The 20,823-nt window shown below is 27.1% G+C and overlaps 4 protein-coding genes and 1 long non-coding RNA gene across 7 annotated transcripts in view; 3 read left to right on the forward strand and 2 right to left on the reverse strand.

The window, feature by feature from the left end:
• Kank (KN motif and ankyrin repeat domain-containing protein 2 kank) overlaps nucleotides 1–8,036 on the forward strand; it is a 48,536-nt gene extending 40,500 nt beyond the window's left edge. For both annotated transcript variants that reach the window (XM_012495685.3, XM_086915227.1), the window contains 6 exons: nucleotides 780–898; nucleotides 997–1,077; nucleotides 2,226–2,453; nucleotides 3,384–4,633; nucleotides 5,391–5,988; nucleotides 6,052–8,036. In XM_012495685.3, the coding sequence (XP_012351139.2) occupies nucleotides 780–898; nucleotides 997–1,077; nucleotides 2,226–2,453; nucleotides 3,384–4,633; nucleotides 5,391–5,988; nucleotides 6,052–6,498 (2,723 nt within the window). In that variant the 3' untranslated portion in view covers nucleotides 6,499–8,036. The remainder of the gene's footprint in view (nucleotides 1–779; nucleotides 899–996; nucleotides 1,078–2,225; nucleotides 2,454–3,383; nucleotides 4,634–5,390; nucleotides 5,989–6,051) is intronic.
• On the reverse strand, nucleotides 2,899–3,651 carry LOC147656450 (uncharacterized). Its single transcript, XR_015294451.1, has 2 exons — nucleotides 3,355–3,651; nucleotides 2,899–3,258 (listed from the first exon to the last, which is right to left on the reverse strand). It is a non-coding gene; the product is annotated as an uncharacterized LOC147656450 (long non-coding RNA).
• Nucleotides 8,037–9,591: 1,555 nt separating the features above from the next.
• On the forward strand, nucleotides 9,592–11,138 carry Bet1 (blocked early in transport 1). The gene is made up of 4 exons (XM_003691306.4): nucleotides 9,592–9,936; nucleotides 10,291–10,367; nucleotides 10,442–10,605; nucleotides 10,681–11,138. Exons 2-4 carry the CDS (start codon nucleotides 10,349–10,351, stop codon nucleotides 10,834–10,836), a joined length of 339 nt encoding a protein of 112 aa, XP_003691354.1. The 5' UTR covers nucleotides 9,592–9,936; nucleotides 10,291–10,348; the 3' UTR covers nucleotides 10,837–11,138.
• Nucleotides 10,681–12,614, forward strand: LOC100872635 (putative ribosome production factor 1). The gene is made up of 3 exons (XM_003691298.4): nucleotides 10,681–11,887; nucleotides 11,961–12,225; nucleotides 12,281–12,614. The coding sequence occupies exons 1-3, from the start codon at nucleotides 11,323–11,325 to the stop codon at nucleotides 12,456–12,458; spliced, it is 1,008 nt and encodes a 335-aa protein (XP_003691346.1). The 5' UTR covers nucleotides 10,681–11,322; the 3' UTR covers nucleotides 12,459–12,614.
• LOC100871370 (tRNA (guanine(6)-N(2))-methyltransferase THUMP3) lies at nucleotides 12,525–15,206 on the reverse strand. Of its 2 annotated transcripts, none has more exons than XM_086915229.1 (7): nucleotides 14,425–15,206; nucleotides 14,309–14,350; nucleotides 13,596–14,079; nucleotides 13,350–13,528; nucleotides 13,082–13,261; nucleotides 12,861–12,998; nucleotides 12,525–12,794 (listed from the first exon to the last, which is right to left on the reverse strand). In XM_086915229.1, exons 3-7 carry the CDS (start codon nucleotides 14,068–14,070, stop codon nucleotides 12,636–12,638), a joined length of 1,131 nt encoding a protein of 376 aa, XP_086771355.1. In that variant the 5' UTR covers nucleotides 14,071–14,079; nucleotides 14,309–14,350; nucleotides 14,425–15,206; the 3' UTR covers nucleotides 12,525–12,635. The 2 variants fall into 2 exon arrangements, with proteins under 2 accessions (XP_086771355.1, XP_003691408.3); XM_003691360.4 differs by having other exon boundaries at nucleotides 14,238–14,350; nucleotides 14,425–15,186.
• Between the last annotated feature and the right edge of the window lie 5,617 nt (nucleotides 15,207–20,823).

The raw sequence follows: 20,823 nt of genomic DNA on the forward strand, positions 1-20,823 counted from the left end.
GAGGATTATTATTATCGCCGATAAAAATATTCGTACGTTGCGATAACAAATTTTCGCGAGTGTGGAAGTCGAGAGAGTCGTTACACTCGAAATATTTCTATCTAATTTATATCGTGGAATATCGATTCGTTCATTAACGAGTGAAATATATTGCTTGCTCTCCGTTAATTTGATCAAACGATAAATTTGCGTGTATGTGTATTACGGTGTGTGTGTGTGTGTGTGGATGGATGGAAAACAGCGAGAGAGAAAATATTTAAATTACTATGATACGTTCGTTCATTTCGTTATTAAATTGTAATTTCGTAATTCTGTATTAGAAAATTCTTTATTTGAAAAATATCCCTTTTCATCAAAGGAAGATTCACTTTATACTTCGCTCTACTTCCATTAAGTAACGATTTATCTCGTTACGCGTAATAGTTTCTTTGAATATGCAGAATATTCATGCTCCATATAACGAAATATAAAAGTACAATATAAAAGTTTGATTCGATTAAATTTTATCTCCATAATTGTATATTTACTTGAATTATTATTTCTTTGACACGTAGAATTAAATTAGACCTTAAAAAAAAAATTTTCATTGTCCACAATTCGTTTCCAAATCCTAATTATTAATAATCAATATTATAAAATAATTTGCATTCGTAAAATATTATATTTTTTTTCCTCGATCGTCCATCGTTGCAAAACTTTCTCAAATTAAGTTGACTGAATAAAAGTAGGAGATTGAAACAAGAAAAAGATGGAAAATAAAAAAAAAAAAAACTGTTTAGATGGAACGAACACGGCAACACCGGTGCAAAACAATGGCCAGACCGAACACGCGGCTGGTGATTTTGATAACGCGAGTGTCGGAAGCGGAAACTCGAATCTCAGCACTGGCGCGCTACAGGTAGGTGCAACAAGTACGCAAAATCGAACTCGAGTTGTCAACATTTCCAACTGTATTACCGCTGTAATAACCTTATGTGTATATGTGCGTGTTTGCAGAACATCAGAGAGCAAATGGCTGCGTCGTTGGAACGGATGAGGGAGCTGGAGGAACAGGTCAAGGCAATTCCCATGTTGCAGGTAAACACGGCCGCGATAATTTCACCTCCGATACGTTTCCCTCGCATCCCTGCCCATCACGCCCCACACGAAGAGAAGCGTGATTGCTTCACCTTTAAATCGTAATTGACCGTCCATTCTTTTAATTTAATCCTCACCTCACTCGAGCCGAAAAAAGGAATAATAAACTTTTTCGAGAAGAAAAGAGGTTAAATCAGAGGCCTTCGTTGTTTATTGCACTCGAGAAATGCACGTTTCGTGTTCGAGTGTGTATGAAACACGAGTTGTTTCTTTCGGTTGCGATACTTCCGTCAAGGAAGCGTAATTGCATCGTAGTTGTAAACGATTGCATTGCAAGTTTCGTGCATCGTGATTATCGGTGACGCAGGAAGTGAGGAACTCAATCTCGTTCTTACGATGCATAAACTTTATCTTTGGAAACTTTCGATTCTCAAAACTTCATCGAGCTCTGCATTTCCAAATTCGAAACTTCAAGTCACTTCGATTCCAATGGAATATCGTTGAAAAACGTGATCTTTACATATCTTACGAGTGTTTTTATGTAAAGAATGATCGAATTGCGTTGGCAAATTTCGTGAAGATCTTCATCAAACTTTATCTTTGGAAATTTTCTATTCTCAAAATTCCATCGAGCTCTGCACCCTCAAATTCGAATCTCCAAATTCCTTTGATGCCACTGGAATATCATGATTCTTATGCATCTTACAAGTTTTTTTTTTATTCGTAATATAAACGATGATCGAATTCCCAAAATTTCATCGAGTTCTGCATCTCTTCAATAATAGAATAATCATTAAAAAACATGAATCTCTTTGAATATTTTACAAGTTCTCCCACTCATAGTGTAAACGACGAGCGAATTGCGTTGGCCGAATTCTTTCTTGCACCGTGATTATCGGTGCCACAGGAAATTTATCCCGGAAGTGAAGCTACCGAAGAACCCAATTTCCTTCTTATAATCCATAAACTTTGCAAACTTTATCCTTGGAAATCTTCGAAAATCTTCCAATTTCTCTTCATCGAAGCTTCGCGTCTCCAAACAATTCAAACTTTCAAATCCAATCATCAATTCAATGCCAATCATTAGAGATATCATTAAAAAAAAAAGTCAGATCTCATCTTCTACACGACCTTTCTTTCGCTCGCAGGTGCAAGTGTCGGTGCTGAAAGAGGAGAAGCGTAATCTGCTGCGGCAAGTGGACGAGCTGAGCAAGGCGAGTCAATGGAACGAGAGCGGGCTGCATAGGTACCGTAGCCAGTCGTTCTCGGAACAGCGTGGCTCCCAGCGAAATCTGAGGAACGCGGGTACACCGACGCGGGACATGGGAACGATGTGCGGCGCGATGACACGGGACGTCGGTGTTTCGCACCAGCAGGTACGCCGCCGACTTCCGTTTCACGCCGATTTATCGCCGCGCCGATCTCCTTTGTTCTGTTACAACAAGGCGGAGAAACCGTAAGAAGGAAACCGTTGAGAGAGAAAAATTTGCATATCGCGATTCACGGCTACCCTTTTTAATTGCACGCGTGGAACGATTGGGCTATCGCTTTATTGGATGTATGCATGACCAATGAGAAAGCGTGGAAAACTCTCTCGTCCAATTTCAAAAATCCGATCCTTATTTTCGTCGAGTGATTTCATTTGCATATTTACCTTATTAAACGGATTCTTCTTATGAATATATGCGAATACTTTCGAATTTAGCTATTGTTCAAGATTCATAACGCAGGAAGAAAGAGAAGAATGTACATTTTTTTTTTTTTTTTTCGAATAGCGGTAAAGCAACGAATTAATCGGCGTGCATAAAAGGAGAAAAGGTATAGGTTTTCATTGGACGGTTTATTTTTATTATTAAAGTGTTTTTACGAGGGCCACCTCTCGGCATCTGCTGATTCTAATCACGGCCTCGATTTCCCGACGTTTGTTGTATTTATAACCAACAAATGGGGAAATGGGTCGTCGTAGTCGTGTACCATTTCCATTTGCATCACACTTTTGCTTCGTAATCGAATTAAAAGTCGATGAAAACTCGGGGAGAAGGGAGAATTTTCTCAGTGTCCGATAACTCGTTTAACGTAAATCGAAGGAAACTTTGTATCGAGACTTCGTTAAGCGACCCAGCTACGAGTCGATTAATCAAGTTCCGCTAGTCCTTTCGCGAGAAAAAGTAGTATTTTTCGCTGTAAAAGAAAAAAAGAAAACGTTTATTACATTAGAATTCGTGATAGATAAATGAAAAAAATGGCTTCGTATTATAATAATTATTATATGCATACATAATAACGTTGCACTGTCATACGATCAGGTTCGAACACGAGATATCGGCATGATAACGAGCACCCCGATAAAACGACCATTGGAACGGAGTCAATTGCAAATCGAAGAAATAGTACCTGAAATGAAAGAGCGGAGCGCGTTGTTGGACGATCGGACGTCGTCTAGCTTCGATAAACTCTACTCGAGCGATTCCCGCGACACTTGGAGATCGAGCTTAACACGTAGCCAATTGATGTACGAGGAAATAATACCGGAAGCGAGGACGATGAGAAATCGTTTGAAGAGAAGTCCGCTTCAAATGGAATCGATACCACCGACCGGCCCGAAGCTGGCCGTAGAAGCGAGGAAATTTCGCGATGTTGGTGTTAACACGAGGAACAAGCTGAAACATCTGGTGCACAGCCGATTCGTGATCGAGGATATTGCGCCGGAAATAAAGAGAGAAGTTAAGAAAAGATCGTGTGGAACAACGACCGGGTTGAACATGAAAGACATCTTGACGAAGGAAGACGTGGCTGTTATAGTCGATGACGCTCTCAGAATTTATAAGAGTACCCTCATCAAAGATACGATTTCCAGGGGTTGTCAATGCACGTTGGACCAGGCGAAGATGATCGAGAAGAAGGACGAGTCCGTTCAAGTTGCGGAACCGTTCAAAATGAGGACGAACGTGGGTGTTACGGTGAAGCCAAGGATGTCTGAAATTGGAATCGAGGTCAGAACTGGCCCCGGAACGAGAACAATCGCCGTTGGTCCCGATCCGTTCACAGTTCAGTCGTTGTCCTTACATTCGTTGAACTCGAGGAGTCATTCGTTTAATTATGGTGACACGAAAGTGAAAAGAAAAGCCACCAAGTCTGTTAGCGTGATGGTGGACGATTTAGTGAGGACGACGGTGAAGAGTACCGACACTTCCGGTTTAGCGCCTAGGAAACGGGAATTTGGTACGTCGCCGATAAAAAAGAAATTCACCGACGTCTCGGTTGGCGAGTCGATCAAACCGCATATTTCCATCTCGTGCGCCGCCAACTATTGCGATAACTGTAAAGAGACCATAAAAAGTCTGGCAAAACAGTTCGTCAATAACGCGGAGAATAATATGAATCATCAGAACACGAATCTCGTCTCGAGGATACCTAGACCGTCCCACATACCGTTGAACAACACGATTGATTATAGAAGACAATTCAAACGACAGGATACGTACACGAAGATACCGGCCGCGGGTGTAATCAGATACGATTCCGATAACAAGGAACAATATGACAACAATAATCGGTTAGTTAATTCGTTTAAACGTAATATATCCTGTCATTTTTTATCAAAATCATTTATACCCTTCTCAATGAAATATAACAAAAATACGATCTCGTTTAAACGCTTGGAATTTATTATATGAATTATAAACGATTAAAATAAATAACGTTTATAAAATTAAGATTTATTGTAAAAAAAAAAATTATTGCATAGGATCATTCATCTCTGCTCTGTCTATTCATCAATATAGTACTTAGAAGATGTTTACTACGCCATCTATCGGGTGGAGAATTTAAGCGGAGGGTAAAAAAGATAGCAAAGAACTTGACATCATGATGAATCAATCTACCGCGTAGTCAGTGACAATCAAGCGCATGTCAAGGATTTGTTGGTTTTTTCGATTCCATGGTTGCGCGTCCTATGCGTCATAAGTGTTTTTACGGAGCAGAGCGCAGAGGTCAAATTGTAAATAACGTTTCAGAGGTCAGTGACAGAGAAAGTGCATTTGAAATCGTCGCGAATTCGCTATGGTGAATAAGTGAATCGTGTATTCGATCTAGACAAATCCATGCTGCAACAGCAGCAACAACAACACTCTACCCGTTTAGTTAACGATACCGAACTCATCGAAATAAATTCTGCTTGTTTCGTTGAGAAGGGGTAATTGATCTCTTGAATCATTTTATTTTATTTTATTTTATTTTATCCCTTTCGTATAGAGAGATTTAAAACGCATTTGTACTTTTTTAAATTTATGTTTTTTTTATATTTTTTGTAGTATCCAGCAGTTGCAAGGGGAAAAAGGAAAAGATGAAAAGTCAGAGGAAATATATAATACGGAAAAACAAGCAGATGATGAAGAAAAACATGAACTTCCAGAATCTGCTTTATTTCAACCTATACAAGAAAAACCCAGAAAAAAAGTTGAACCTTCAAAAGAGATGCAAGCCGCCATGAAGGTTCTTAACGATAGTCTTAAGAAATCTCCTAGCAAAAATATCTCTCATCAAATGAAAAATGCAATTAATATTATTCAACAAGAATGGTTCAAAATTTCAAGCACAGTGAATGCCAATCCTTTAGAAGTAGAAGATTACCTTGATTGTTTTGAAGAATGTTCAAGTTCTTTATTGGAATATATAGTTAACATGACTGACTCAAGCGGAAACACTGCGATGCATTATGCAGTTTCTCATGGAAATTTTGATGTAGTGTCTATTCTTCTTGATTCAAAAGTTTGCGATATTAATAAAGCAAATGTAGCTGGATATACGGCTGTGATGTTGGCAGCTCTTGCTGAAGTTAGAAATTCCACTCATGCTTCAGTGGCTAATAAATTATTTCAGCTTGCAGATGTTAATATTCGAGCAAAATTAGTAAGTATTTTATGTAATTATGATTTTTTTATACTAATTTTTCATAATCTTTAAAATTTTCAGCATGGTCAAACTGCCTTGATGTTGGCGGTATCTCATGGTCGAAAAGATATGACTCAATTACTTCTGGATGCTGGAGCAGCAGTTAACATTCAAGATGAAGATGGCAGTACAGCCTTAATGTGTGCCGCGGAACACGGACATACGGACATTGTACGATTATTACTTGCGCATCCAGACTGTGATCCATCGATCGTTGATATAGATGGTAGTTCCGCTCTAAAAATAGCTTTAGAAGCGGGTAATCGAGATATTGGTGTATTACTTTATGCCCATGAGCGCGTAAATAGAGGAACAAGTCCATATTCGTCGATGAGACGAAATAGAAGAGGTTCCAAACCAACAACACCTACTGGACCTTCCCCTTCAGCCCCAGTAAGCCCAGCTCCGTCTCGAAGAATTCATTCATCAACGGTTTCTCTAAATTCTTCAAAATATTCTGCTAAATAATTCTCAAAATTTAAAGACTTTTTTTTATCGATATTTAACATACTAGCAAATAGTTTGGATTATAATCGCATTATATAAATAAGCAATAATGCAATCGGCGTTTCGTGTTTCCTATATTTATTGCTAACATATTTTAGTATTTATCGTCGATTTACAATATTTTAAGGTGTTAATTTTTTAAGATAAACAATCATGTTCTTGCCTAATCATTCATCAGCCTCAACTCAAGCATTTAATTTAAGATATCTATTTAACTGCTCAACTTTGTATACAATTATTCAGAAAAAGTTTGAGAATGCTGTTTTGTAAAGTTAGTTCATAGGAAGGGTATATGTGAAACAATATGTTTCACATTGTTAGTTAATAGGAGGAATTTGTATAAAGTTTAAAACTTTTTTCTAGGTGCTATCAAAGTAAAAATAAATCCATTTTCATTGTTAATAAATTTTATACAAACATGTCACAAACGAATAAGAAATGTCAGTGACAAAAAATGGTTCAAAATTTTATTCTTAAATTTAAAAAACCATATGAAAGTACAAAAAGTTTCTTATATATAAAAACAAGTCACAGTGAAAAAAATCTAGTAATGTCTTCCAACATCCTGTGACATTAAACATTCCAAAAAACAAATTGTCAACAATCCGAATTTCTTGTCACGTTTTTGAAAGTTTTCTTACTCATAATATATAATTCGAGAGTCAGGCCTAATTTTCGTTTAATCCTCGGGATCAAACTATCAGGAGAATAATTGTGTACTGATACAAAATGTAGAGAACAATACAATATGTATAATAACTATATGGTGCACAAACATGAGATTTATAATTCTCGTGACTAATGTTGAATTTATATACGAAGAAATTTGTAGAATCTATCAATGATCGTTCAATGTTGAAGTAAATATGTTATAAATATAAAAATATAAATATAGCATCTGTGAACGGCAACAAAATATTAAAGGGCATACGAAGGAAATTTAGTTGAATAGTTGTTGAAATTATTTCAGGGTATATACAAAATAAAATATAAAAATATAGTTTTATTTCACTTCTCGTTTATCCGTGTTATGTATCTTCATGTTGTAGAAATTGGATATTTAAAATAATCTTAACATTTTCTTACTTCATTTTCTATAGGGTTGTGAATATTTAGAAATAATAAACGTATTTAAGTTCAACATCAAAGATTTAGGTTTATATTTTAATGAGTATTCCTATCATTAAAAACTTATATTAACATTAAGTGACAATTACGTATCAAAGATAGTACTGAATCAAGTAATAGACATCTATAAGAATTTAGGAAGTAGATAACTACTTTTCATTGTTTGTGCCTTTATATTTAACATATTGTAATTAATAATAAACTCGAAAAGAAACAACAAAACTATTGTATAATACTATAATTTACCAAAAATTAATATAAACAATACATATAAATCAATGGAATTTATGTTATAAACTTATATGAAACCATTAATCTTTATTAATATATGTACAAACAATAATGACAAATAAATTTATGATCTTGTAAAATATAATGTTCCATAATTGAAATATATTATCCATACAATTTTATAAATTTAAGAAAAATCAATAAAAAATTATTTATTTCGTACAAATACAAATATACAAAAAGGATACATTATTTTTCATTTTTTTATATTTTTATTTAATATACATTTATTATATAATTTATTACATTAATTACAATTAATTACATTTGTAGATTACATTTTCATAAATAAAATTATATTTATATATGAAATATATAATCATTATATATCATTTATATATGAAATTATTATACATTAAATATTGTGCTTATAATATTTATATTTTTTACATAAAGAATAAAAAAATTCTTAGTTTTGAAAGAGAAATGATAAAAACATATTCGATTTACATCTTATCTAGTTATGCATTTAACAGTAAATATGAACAAAAAAAAATTAATAATAGAAAAAAGACAAAGATAGGATAAAAATTTTAAAAGTATCAACATCAATCTCTTATCACGAAAAAAAAACAAAATTACAAAAAAAAGGAAATAGAAGATAAAATTAACCAGTAATGTCATCTTTTGAGTGTTTCAAAAACAAGTATACTAGAATAAGAATTAACGATTAGTGCTATCTTTTGAATGCTAAAATATCTTTTTAAAAGTAAAATCTTTGACATTTCATCTTTAACAAAGGTTTTTCGATTGATATTCAATTGATCTATAAATTTCAAATTTCGGTAAATAGGCAGATCGTCAAACAATTCAACTATGGATTTAAATAAATAATAATTTGTATCATAAAATGACTTATCTATAAATTTTGGAATATAACAACTACAATATAATTACAATTACAATTTTTATTTTTCTGATATTCTTTCCATATATCATAAATAAATATCTTATAAAAAAAAACATTATATAGATTTTTATATTTAATCCTTGTTCTTTACCCGATAACTCAATTTCTTTGGGCCACAATACAAAAAGTTCAGTCACGCCAGACTCGTCATTTACATTTGATCCCAATGAAATATCCACGGAGTCAGGTGCATGTTGTTCATGTTTAGTTTTCGAAAATAAAGAACCAGGAATCATAACTCCTGCCTGCTTGTACTTTTTGACCCAAATTTTTTTCTACGAAATATCATTTGTGTAAGACAAGGGACTCATTTTTCTTTAATGACTTATGAGGAAAGATAAAAGAAATTTCTTTTATCTTTACTCAAAAATGGCAATATCTATATATTACATCATATCTGTAAATAAAATTTTTTGAAGGACGAATGTTTTTTTTTTAAGTGATATCCATCTTTTTATATACCAATTTATTTACAATTTTCTGATGCATTATATACAATATATATCAAATACATACCATTATTCTTATTGGAAGAAAAGATATAACATTATAGCCATCTATCGAGATAGATAAAAAATATATTTTCAAAGGCAAAATAAATTAGTGCCATCTTTTGAGTGTTAAAATATTTTTTTAAAAATAAGATATCTTTAATATTTAGAAGATGGCGCTAAAGGTCAATTCTTGTTCTATCTGTTTTCCTTGTATTTTATTTATGACACTCTGGAGATGGCGCTGATTCTTTAATTTTTATGCTATCTCTATCCTATTGTTTCTTCTCCTTGTCTGTTATATTTATCTCTCAGTGATCCATATTTCAAAATATAAAATACCATTAAATATTAGATTTCTCCTATATCTCGTCTATAGATATATATATATTTATGTGTAAAAAATCAATATTTTGTTATTTTTTTAGAATTTTGAAATTTAAGTTAAAATTTTCAACAAAAATTGAAAGTTGGCAATACTGATTACACATCATAACGTGACGTTGACATGTATCGCTGCTTGTAACATATACGTAACGTGTGTTATTTGATTGCTTCATTGACAGTTCTTTTTGCATGGTTTGTAAATATGTTTTCATGTAATCAATATGTGTGAAAACATTTTATTAAACTAATTTATATTAATTTTGTGAATACAATATAATTATAATAAACTGTTTATTAAAATATTACGTGCAACATACCACCTTAAAATTCAAACTATGAATAGAATTAAAATATATTTTTATTTATAAAAATTATATTATGTTTACATATTCCATTATTTTATTGAATTTTTTGAATAAAAAAGATTATAAAAATTAATAAAAGATAAACGATAAATATTTCAAAAATATTAAATAATATATATAACTAAAATTATTCAACTTATATTTCATTTTATTAATATTTCGTGGCACTTTTATTGCATAGATCTACTGTAATCTTTGTTGCAAAAATATCTTAATTAACCGCCAAAATTGAGAATAAAATGCGAAGAAGTCATACAAGTAGGTTAACCATTGTTTAAAATTTAACATGAAATTTAGTTACTAGTTTTTAATATGACTTAATTTTATAATAGATTATTCCTATGAACCTTTACCAACTACATCAAGCCATGATGGCTTGGAAGATGAAAATGAAAAAATGACAGAACATTTAAAGGATAAAATTTATGCTTTAAAGTCTTTGTCAATTGATATTGGACAAGAAGTACAATATCAAGATAAATTACTTCGTGGAATGGTGAATAATTCATTAATATAAATTAAAATATATATGTTAAAGTAAGAAATATATACAAAGAATTTTTGTTATCAGGATGAAGATTTTGAAAGGACAAGTGGTTCATTAACAAATTCAGTTGCACGTGTATTGCGTTTATCCAAAGGAAGCCATACTTATTATATTTTATATTTAATATTGTTCTCTGTAGTTGTTTTTTTTATATTATGGATAACATTGAAATTTTTTTAATTAAAACATTTTTATACAAAAAAAGAATATTGAAACAAAAATTCATTCCTATAAAAAATGTATTTCTTTTTTGCACTCATAATGATAATTTTCAAATGATATTCAATATATGTATATAAAAGATAACATTTTTAACCTATTTAAACTGTACAGTTAAAACTTATCGAATTTTATGTAAAAATTCTATTATACTATTTGTAAGAATAAAAAAATATATATATATTTTATGTTAAAGCAGCGTGCATGTATAAATATATGTACATTTAATATATAAATATATTTTAATTGTTGTAAATTAAAAATATTTGTATACAAGCACAACTTTGGAAATTTTAGCGTTATAACGTTTAAAAGTTGGCAACGTTGAATTGCAGAGTTAAATAACCTATTATAATATAAAGATATAATATTCACATGTACAGTGACTATCAATGATATGTCATTAATGTTTTTATGTGAACTGAAGTAGATTATATATCTTTTAAAATGAAACTAAAAAATTTACGAATAAATCCTTTGAATCGAAAAGAAAGAAAAGAAGAAGAACCAAGCACTTCAGAAAACAAAACGTCGGAGGTTATTTTACCATCAGATAGCAATTTTAATCACATAAAGTGTAAAGCAGTACGATATAAAAAATGTCAGCAATTGATGAAAGAAAAAATAAAAGCCAAAAAAGAAGCTAAAAAAAGAAGAATTCAAGAAGGAGTTCCAAAACAAGTTCCACATACCATTGAAAGCTTAAGAGAGAAAGATGAAACTATTGTCACTGGTAATCTTGATGATGAAGAAAATGCTGAACTTAAAGTTGATTTTGAACATGATGAATTTGCTGCTTATTATAAGCATACTTATGAGCCTAAAGTTTTGATTACATATTGCGATAATCCAACAAGGAAAACTAGAATTTTTGGTGTAGAACTTACAAGAATAATACCAAATTCAATTTCTTTATATAGAAATCGTTCTGGAGTGAAGAAAATGGTTAAAAGTGCTATTGCAAGAAATTTTACAGATATTATAATTATTAATGAGGATCAATGTAAACCTAGTATCCTTTGTAAATATTTATAATAATTAATTTTAGAAAATTTTTTTATTATTTTTCTTATAAGTTTTCTCAGATGGTATGTTAATTATTCATCTGCCTGATGGGCCAACAGCACATTTTAAACTTAGTAATGTTAAAATAACTCCAGAATTAAAACGTAGTCATAAAGAAATTTCTAAACATAGACCAGAAGTTATTTTAACTAATTTCACAACTCGCTTGGGTTGTACTATTGGTAGAATGTTAGGAGCACTATTTCATTATCAACCTGAATTTAAAGGCAGTAGAGTTGTAACATTTCATAATCAACGAGATTATATATTCTTCAGACATCATAGGTATGATTATTTTAATGTGTTTAATAAAGAAAAAATAACATAAATAATATTACAGGTATCAATTTGATCTTGAAACAGCTAAACCTAGATTAAGAGAATTAGGACCTAGATTTACTTTAAGACTAAAATCTCTGCAACAAGGAACATTTGACAGTAAACATGGAGAATATGAATGGCTTATTCAAGGAAAAAGACATGATATGGAAACTAGTAGAAGAAAATTCTTTTTATAAATTTAATGTAAATGATTTTACATTAAAGAAAAGATAAGATTTTATTATCTCAAATAAACAGTAAAATTGTTATAAGAAATATAGAAATTTTTATTTATTGAGCTTTTATAAAATATAAACTTGTAATAAAGATAATAAAATTAATTCTATAACAAATATTAACGCGAAGTCTATAATTTATTTCTTTTTGTATATTACGTTTTTAATAGTTTTCGGTTTAAATTGTTCATAAGATATATTTGTTCGTTTTAAAACATAAACAGCTGCTTGAAGACCACCTATATTTACACCTAAAGTTTTTGTCACATAGAATAAATCTCCAGCTGCTTGTAAAGCCTGTAAAAAGTGAAAATGTTAATCAATATTTAGAAAAAATTTGATGTAAAAATTTTAATAACATACCATATTGAAACTACGTCTATCGTAAGTAAGTAAAACAATCCGACCCGTTAAAAGTTTCATAATTCGTCCTAATTCTATTAAAAATTGTTTATAAAGTATTCTATTATCCATTATTCGACCACTTCTTTTTCCAAATGGCTATAAAAATTATTTGTATTTAACAAATTAAATAAAAAGTTTAATATAAAGTATAATAAGAATATATTTAAATATTTCATTACCATATCGGTAACAGCAATATCGATAAAAGAATTTTTAAATGGTAATTGTGATACATTCCAATGTAATAAATCAATTTTACATTTAGAAGAAGATGCTTCAATGTTAGATTTTGTTCTACATACAGCTTTGGGATGATTATCTCCACCAATAACATATGATTTAAAATACACTAAAGTTGCCTAAAATTTTTAATAATCTTTTATCATATGAAATATTAAATAAATATATTGATACCAATTATTTTTATTTATTACTCAACTGGATTACCTCAACTGGAATAGAACCACTACCACACATTGGATCAATTATTATATCTCCTGGATTTGGATGAGCTAATCTTAACAAATTATAACATACTGTTGCTCTAAGGGTAGTTGGTCCAAAACACATGATATTCCTGTGGTGTTTAGATTCATGTGTAACACGTAATTGTGTTACTAATTCATCTATATTATATAATACATATTTATTTTTATACTATAATAACTATGTATAAATTTATATTTTACTTACTGTTGATTAATTTACAGACTATTTCTAAATAATATGTAGATAAATCTACAAGCCATAAATATTTATCTTGCAGTTCTCCACCAATAGTTCTAGCAACATCTGATGATTCAAATATATGTTTGCCAGTTCTTTCACATGTTACTCTATATCTTAATATTTCATCTTCTTTGGCATCAGATGGATTTTGACCTCTTTTCTTTTTTTTAGGTGTAGTAGATGCAACAATTGTGTTACAGAGTTTACGATCTTTTTCTTCTTTTTCTTTTTCTTCTTTCTCTAGATTATATTCATCAATAGTTGGATATATTTTTCCTTGAAAACCAGTAATATGTTTCCAAATATCTAAAGCCTTTTCTAATTTCATGGTATTATGCACAGCATTTTTAAATAATTGTAAATCTATTTCTTTACTATTTCCTGAGAATTCAAATTTGCTAACATCTGCGACAATAAACATATTATCTATTGATCTCATTTCTTGTATCTGGAATTATAATTTGAATAAAATAATATTATTCATATTTATTTGATGTAGTAAAATTTTTATTTCAAAATTTATTTTTTTTTCATATATATAAATATTGTTAATTTTTATGCCAGAAAATATAAACAAAAAAAATAACAAATAAAAAACAATACTACTTGTACAAATTGATTCCAATATATATTGAAATAAATTTTGCCGCGTTCTTTGATAACTTTAACATTTTTACCCAATTTCTCTTTGCATTCGTCTATTGCTTGCCATTCAAAACCTAAAATTATATCATTTTATAGGTTACATTAAACAACCACGTGTTTTCTTATTAATTAGAGAATTTTTAATTACCTGTATCTACAGTCGTTGCTATCGTAAAAATATTATTATTTAGTGATGATTCTAGGAAAAGCTTTTGTAAACTTGATTCGTTATCTACATTCATGTCAAATTCAATAAATGTAAATTATTCTTATATTCTATAACACGTGATAATATACGCGATTAACATCAAATTAACACCACGTTTGGTTTATCAAATAAATTAAATTTTATTATAAATCCATAATATCAATTACGGATCAAATTAAATCATATTCTATTTGCTTTTTATATAATTTTGACTATTTATATTTTCATTATATGAAATTTAAATATAAAATAAAATGATTATACTTTCATTTACAACTATAGTTAAAAAATATTAACAATAAGAAATTTTTCAACAAAGCGAAAATTTTTATGATTTTAATTCACAAGTGAAAGGTTGTAAAAATCGCGCGGTTGCGAAGTCCATTTTTGTGCAAAATAAAGAATACTTCTTTGAAGCTCATGAATTCCTGATACAAGATGTCAATTTTGTTAAACAGTTTACAAAATTTCTAACTTTTGCGAAAGGTAACAACAAATACTTATCAAATATATTACACAATATAAAAAGTGCTATATATACAGCTTATTTATAAAAATGTGGGACATTTTTGGAGAGTGGATTCTAAACATCAAAACAATGAAAAAAGTTCATATATACATATGTTTGATAAGATTTAATTAACGAGTTACAAGCATTTTAAGTTTGTATTAAATAGAATGAAACAGCAAAAGAGCGAGAACGTTCAGTTGGATGCACGGCAGTACCGTCCCTTACGAAACAGAGCCCCTCAATGAAAGTACATACATTGTAATAAATTTTTGGAAAGATGAATATTAATTAATTATAAATATATTATAATTATAATAACATTTGTAATTATATTAATAATATAATTAAAAAAAGATACATAATTTAGAAAAAAATTTCTTCTAAATATAGAATTTTTATTTTTATGAGTATAAAATAATTATCAACAAAAATATAAATAATATTTAAACTTTATTATGTTTATACAATAGGATTAACTGATTTTATATTCATAAGAAATAACATTGCATCTTCTTAAATTATTTATTATTTCCATTTTAATTATTAAAATCAATCAAAATTGTAATTTAAAACTTATAGTTTATTTCAATTTTACGAATTATCATAATACGATTATAATTTTTATTTGATATGTTATTTTATGATAGTTTCACATATAATATATTAAATATCTTAAAATATAATACATAGATTTCTGTGTTTTGTTTATTATATTTTATAAAGATGAACTTCATATATATATAAAAAAAGTAAATCTTTCTTCAAAAATTTATTACAGATATGATATATATATAGATATTGCGATTTTCCTGTGCATAATATGTAATATATATCAAATACATATTGTGATTTTTATTGAGAGAAAAAGAATAACATTATAGCCATCTATCGAACAAAAAATCAACTAAATTAGTAAATTGTATATCTATTTTTCAAAAAAAGAAGTGTTCAAAAAGAAAAGTTAGTTTATACTTATTATTGTATTATTGTATGTATTGTATTATATATTTAAGTTATTAAAATCAAATGTAAATCTTTCAATTTCTCCAATTCTTATAATTTCTATTATATTATATTTCTATACTATAATTCTAATATATTATATTTGTATATATTATTATATTCTATATACAATTATTATTATTAACACACGATTTAAAGTTTTTATAGTGTACAAGTTCTTTTTTTATAAATTTTCTTATAATAAATAGATTAGAGATTTGTACGTAAGATCAATATATTTTTTGTTATGATTTTTATGTTTTTCATAATAAAAATAAACTATATTTTTTAATTAAAAAATATAGCTCGTCTTAAAAAATTAATATAGAATATTGCAACAAATAACATTCTAATCAATTATATATATGATTCATCCTCTTATTATTATTGGGAGAAAAAAAATAATATCGTAGCCATCTATCGAACTAAAAGTCAACTAAATTAGTAAGTAATATAAGTAAGTATTTAAAATTTTTCAAAAAAGGAAATGTTCAAAAAGAAATAACTTCGTAAAAAAATTCCAATAGAAAGTAAAATAACTTCTTAATCATTTATTCTTTCCATTTTAATTATTAAAATCAATTAAAGTAGTAATCTTTCTATATTTTATTACTTATTTTTTAAAACTTTTGATTTATTTCAATTTCAAGAATTATCATATATTTATAATTTTTATATTTTATAAATTTATCTTATTTAAGCGTCCTATATATTAAAAAATGAATATCTTATAAAAATATATTACACAGATTTCTAATATTTAATTTTGCTTTTCTGCTTTATAAAGGAGAATACATTATTAAACACACATTCAACATTCAAAAATTTATTACAGATATGATATATATATATATAGATCTGGTGGTTTACCTGTGCATTATATGTAATATATATCAAATACATATTGTGATTCTTATTGGGAGAAAAAGAATAACATCATAGCTATCTATCGAATATAAAATCAACTAAATTAGTTTAAATTGTAGTTAAAATTGTATATCTATTTTTCAAAAAAAGAAGTGTTCAAAAAGAAAAGTTACTTTATAAAAAATTCCAAAAGAAAATAAAATAAAATATTTTTTTAAATTAAAATTATAATTATATTATAATTATAATATTATTTGTAATTATTATTGTATTATACTTATATTTGTAATAGGATAATTAAAAGAAAAAGATATGTAATTTAAAAAAAATTCTTTTTAAATATAGAATTTTTATTTTTATGAGTATAAAATAATTATCAACAAAAATATGAATAATAAATAAATTTCATTATGTTTATACAAGTGTTAAGATTAACCGATTTAATATTCATGAGAAATAATAGTGGGTCTTTTTAATTATTTATTCTTTCTTCATTTTAATTATTAAAATAAAACTTGTAATCTTTGAATTTTTCAATTCTTAATTCATATTACATTTGTATATATATTACACAATTATTATTAATAACATTATACCAGTTTTTATTGTACGAGTTTTTTATACAGTTTTCCCTATAATAAACGAAACTTAATAAAAAATAGATTATAAATTTATAGGTATACGAGAACATTATTATATTTATGTGCTTCCTATAATGTTTTTTTAATTTTTCTATTAAGGAAAGAGGATTAATATTTTTTATTGAAGACTTATCAATCCATCCATTAAAAAATTATTGATATAGGGTATTGCAACGAATAATATTCTGATGAATTATATATATAATTCGCGTTTTTATTATTATTGGAAGAAAAAGAATTACATCGTAGCCATCTATCGAACAAAAAGTCAACTAAATTAGTAAATTATATACATATTTGAAATCTTTCAAAAAAAGAAATGTTCAAAAAAAAAGATACTTTATAAAAAATTCCAAAAGAAAGTAAAATATATTTTTTTAAAATTATAATTATATTAAAATATTAAAATATTATAATATTATAATTAATATATAATATTATAATATTATTTGTAATTATACTAATAAGATAATTTAAAAAATATATATATAATTTAAGAAAAATTCCTAAATATAGAATTTTTATTTTTATGAGTATAAAATAATTATTAACAAAAATATAAAAAATATTTAAACTTCATTATGTTTATACAATGGGAGTTAAGATTAACTGATTTAATATTCGTAAGAAATAAGTGTGTCTTCTTAATTATTTATTCTTTCTTCATTTTATTTATTAAAATCAATTAAAAAAGTAATCTTTCATTAATTTTAATATATTTATATTTATATTTATATTTTATTTTATTTTTAAAAATAAATATTCTAAATTATTTTCTTAAATATTTTTCATCAGTATTTTAAGCTTTTTCAATTATAATAACTTTCTTACTATTTTTATTCTTAAACGGATATTCTATATTATTCTATATTACAAAATTATATTATATATAATTATATATATTATATATAAAATGTGGAAACATTTCCCACCTAAAAATATCCTAAAAATGAGAAAACATCTGTTAACTATTTTAATTAATCACATATTTTATCAATATGTTGTTTTTTCATTTTGCTATTTAATATAAGAGGTGCAATTCATTATTGCACATGTAATGTAAAAACATATGTAAAAATATTTTTTATTTTTAAGTTACTTATGTTGTATTTTTAAGTTACTTTTTTAATGCTATTTTTATCTAGATCATTTATAATTATATTAGTTTTGTAATTAAAGAATACAAACAATTTAAAGTTAATATAAGATATTTTGTCTTGTGTATATGTTTTCTATGTTAGTAATATAATATAATATAATATAATATAAAAATAATAGAAAAATATTAATAATTTGTTTTATTTCCTTATGTTTGTTAGCATACTTACATTTTTAGTGTAAAAGATTTTCCTTATAATCTTACTATTGTAATCCTCATCAATTATTAAAAATGTTTTTACAGACTATTTAATATAGCTTTTAGCTGTATTATTTTATTCATTTCATACCGAAATAGAATTTGTTGAAATAGATTGTATTTTGCAAGTTAGCCAGATTCAATTCCAATTTGTATGTTTCCAACTTATTTACGTAATTGATGTTGTGACTGATAGATGTCATTACGATCCTATTCTTTTCTTCACTCGCAATAATAATAGTAAATTCTTATGTTGTATATCCATATTAATTTTTTGAGAGACAAAACAGTTTTGTTTCACTTCATTATAACAAAGATTAATAAATTTATATATATTTAGAATTAAATTCGGACTTTATACTCTTCAAACCTTAATTCCTCTGATGTCGCTTAATTCATTTTCAAATTTTCTTAAGAGGAGAATGTGATGTTATATTATTTCCTTACTGCCATTGTTAGATTAGACAAAAGCATTTCACGATGTAACAATCGTCAAATTTTAAGTCAAATGTATTCTTCTCATGCGGAAGTTTATAAGGAAAGAATAAAACCATGTTTAATAGTAATCAAAATAGTATACAATTCGTATTTAGTAATTCTATATTTCAATATATATTCATATTAATGAAAATCTTGTTGCTTATCTAATATTTTTTATATATTTCTGTTATGATAAATTTTTGTTAAATTTTGACATTTTATTGTAGAAATAAATAATAGAAATAAATTTCTTATAAACAATTATATATATATATATATATACAATTTATTTTTAACTAAAATTGAATACTTATATCTAATATCAATATAAAAAATAAGATGAAAAAAAAAATCCCTTTTATCTAACCTTCTTTTTTTGACCCCCTACTGGATGCTGGCACCTGGACTAGAAATCGTTCACCCTTCCAATTTTTACTTGCCTTTCCCCTATTCCTATACTCTTGATTTAAGATTTTACCCTATAGAATTGCTCGAAAGCTTGTTTTAAATAACAGTAGCATTGGGATTTCAGTCGAAAGAACTGTTCTTCAGTCACTATTCGTATGTTGCACATATTATATGTGTAAACATTCCTGCTGTATAAAAATGTTATTTATTAATTATCGAAATTGCTGAAAAAATTTGTTTATGAAATATATTTTGCTATATTGCACACAGTATATTTGAATGTTTAATATATACGAAGATCCATCATTTCTAATAGTTGATAATAATTTTTTTTTATAATTATTTTACAAAAATTTTAATAATTCTTAAAAATAGAATTAAAAAAAATTCTGGAATAATCTTTTAGAAATCTTTGCAGAATATTGTGTCATCAATATTATTTTTCACTGTATATATGAAATCTTTTCCATTATGTAATTTTGAATTCTTAAAATGTTGAAATTTTTGAAAGTTAAATTAATTATAAAGTATTTGATGCTTTCCTTTTTAATTTTATCATAATAAATAATATTCAAGAATAATGAATTATAATTAATTCGTTAAAATATTTTTTATTTAAAATTAACAATCTCTTAGAATGTCGTTATCTTCAGAAAAGTAAAATATGGCGATTTATACGCCATTTTCCTATTCGAATGGTCATTGAGCGTTCTCATAGGAAATCGAAAGTAGGGATTGGCTGGACAACATATTTCTGAAAATGGATTCGATGAGATATACGGAAGAATTATTCCTACCCTCCTAGTCCGGCAGTTCATTGGCAGTTCACATCAAATGCTGTACCTAAACGAGGCTATTGATTTTGTCTATTTCTAAATAATTTCTAATCTAAGTGTAAAAAATATATAATTATCAAGTAATTTATATTTAATTACAGTTAATAATATTTAAAAGTGTATTATTTAATCTGTAAATCTATTGTAAATTACTGCCACAATAGTATTTTTTCGAATTTAATATGTTATACATTTTTTAAGAAATTTAAGAGATATAAATTCATATAGGCATATTAT

The sequence above is a fragment of the Apis florea genome, unplaced genomic scaffold, assembly GCF_048593485.1.
Source record: "Apis florea isolate Af1SG1 unplaced genomic scaffold, ASM4859348v1 contig_3772_pilon, whole genome shotgun sequence".
Classification (NCBI taxonomy): domain Eukaryota; kingdom Metazoa; phylum Arthropoda; class Insecta; order Hymenoptera; family Apidae; genus Apis; species Apis florea.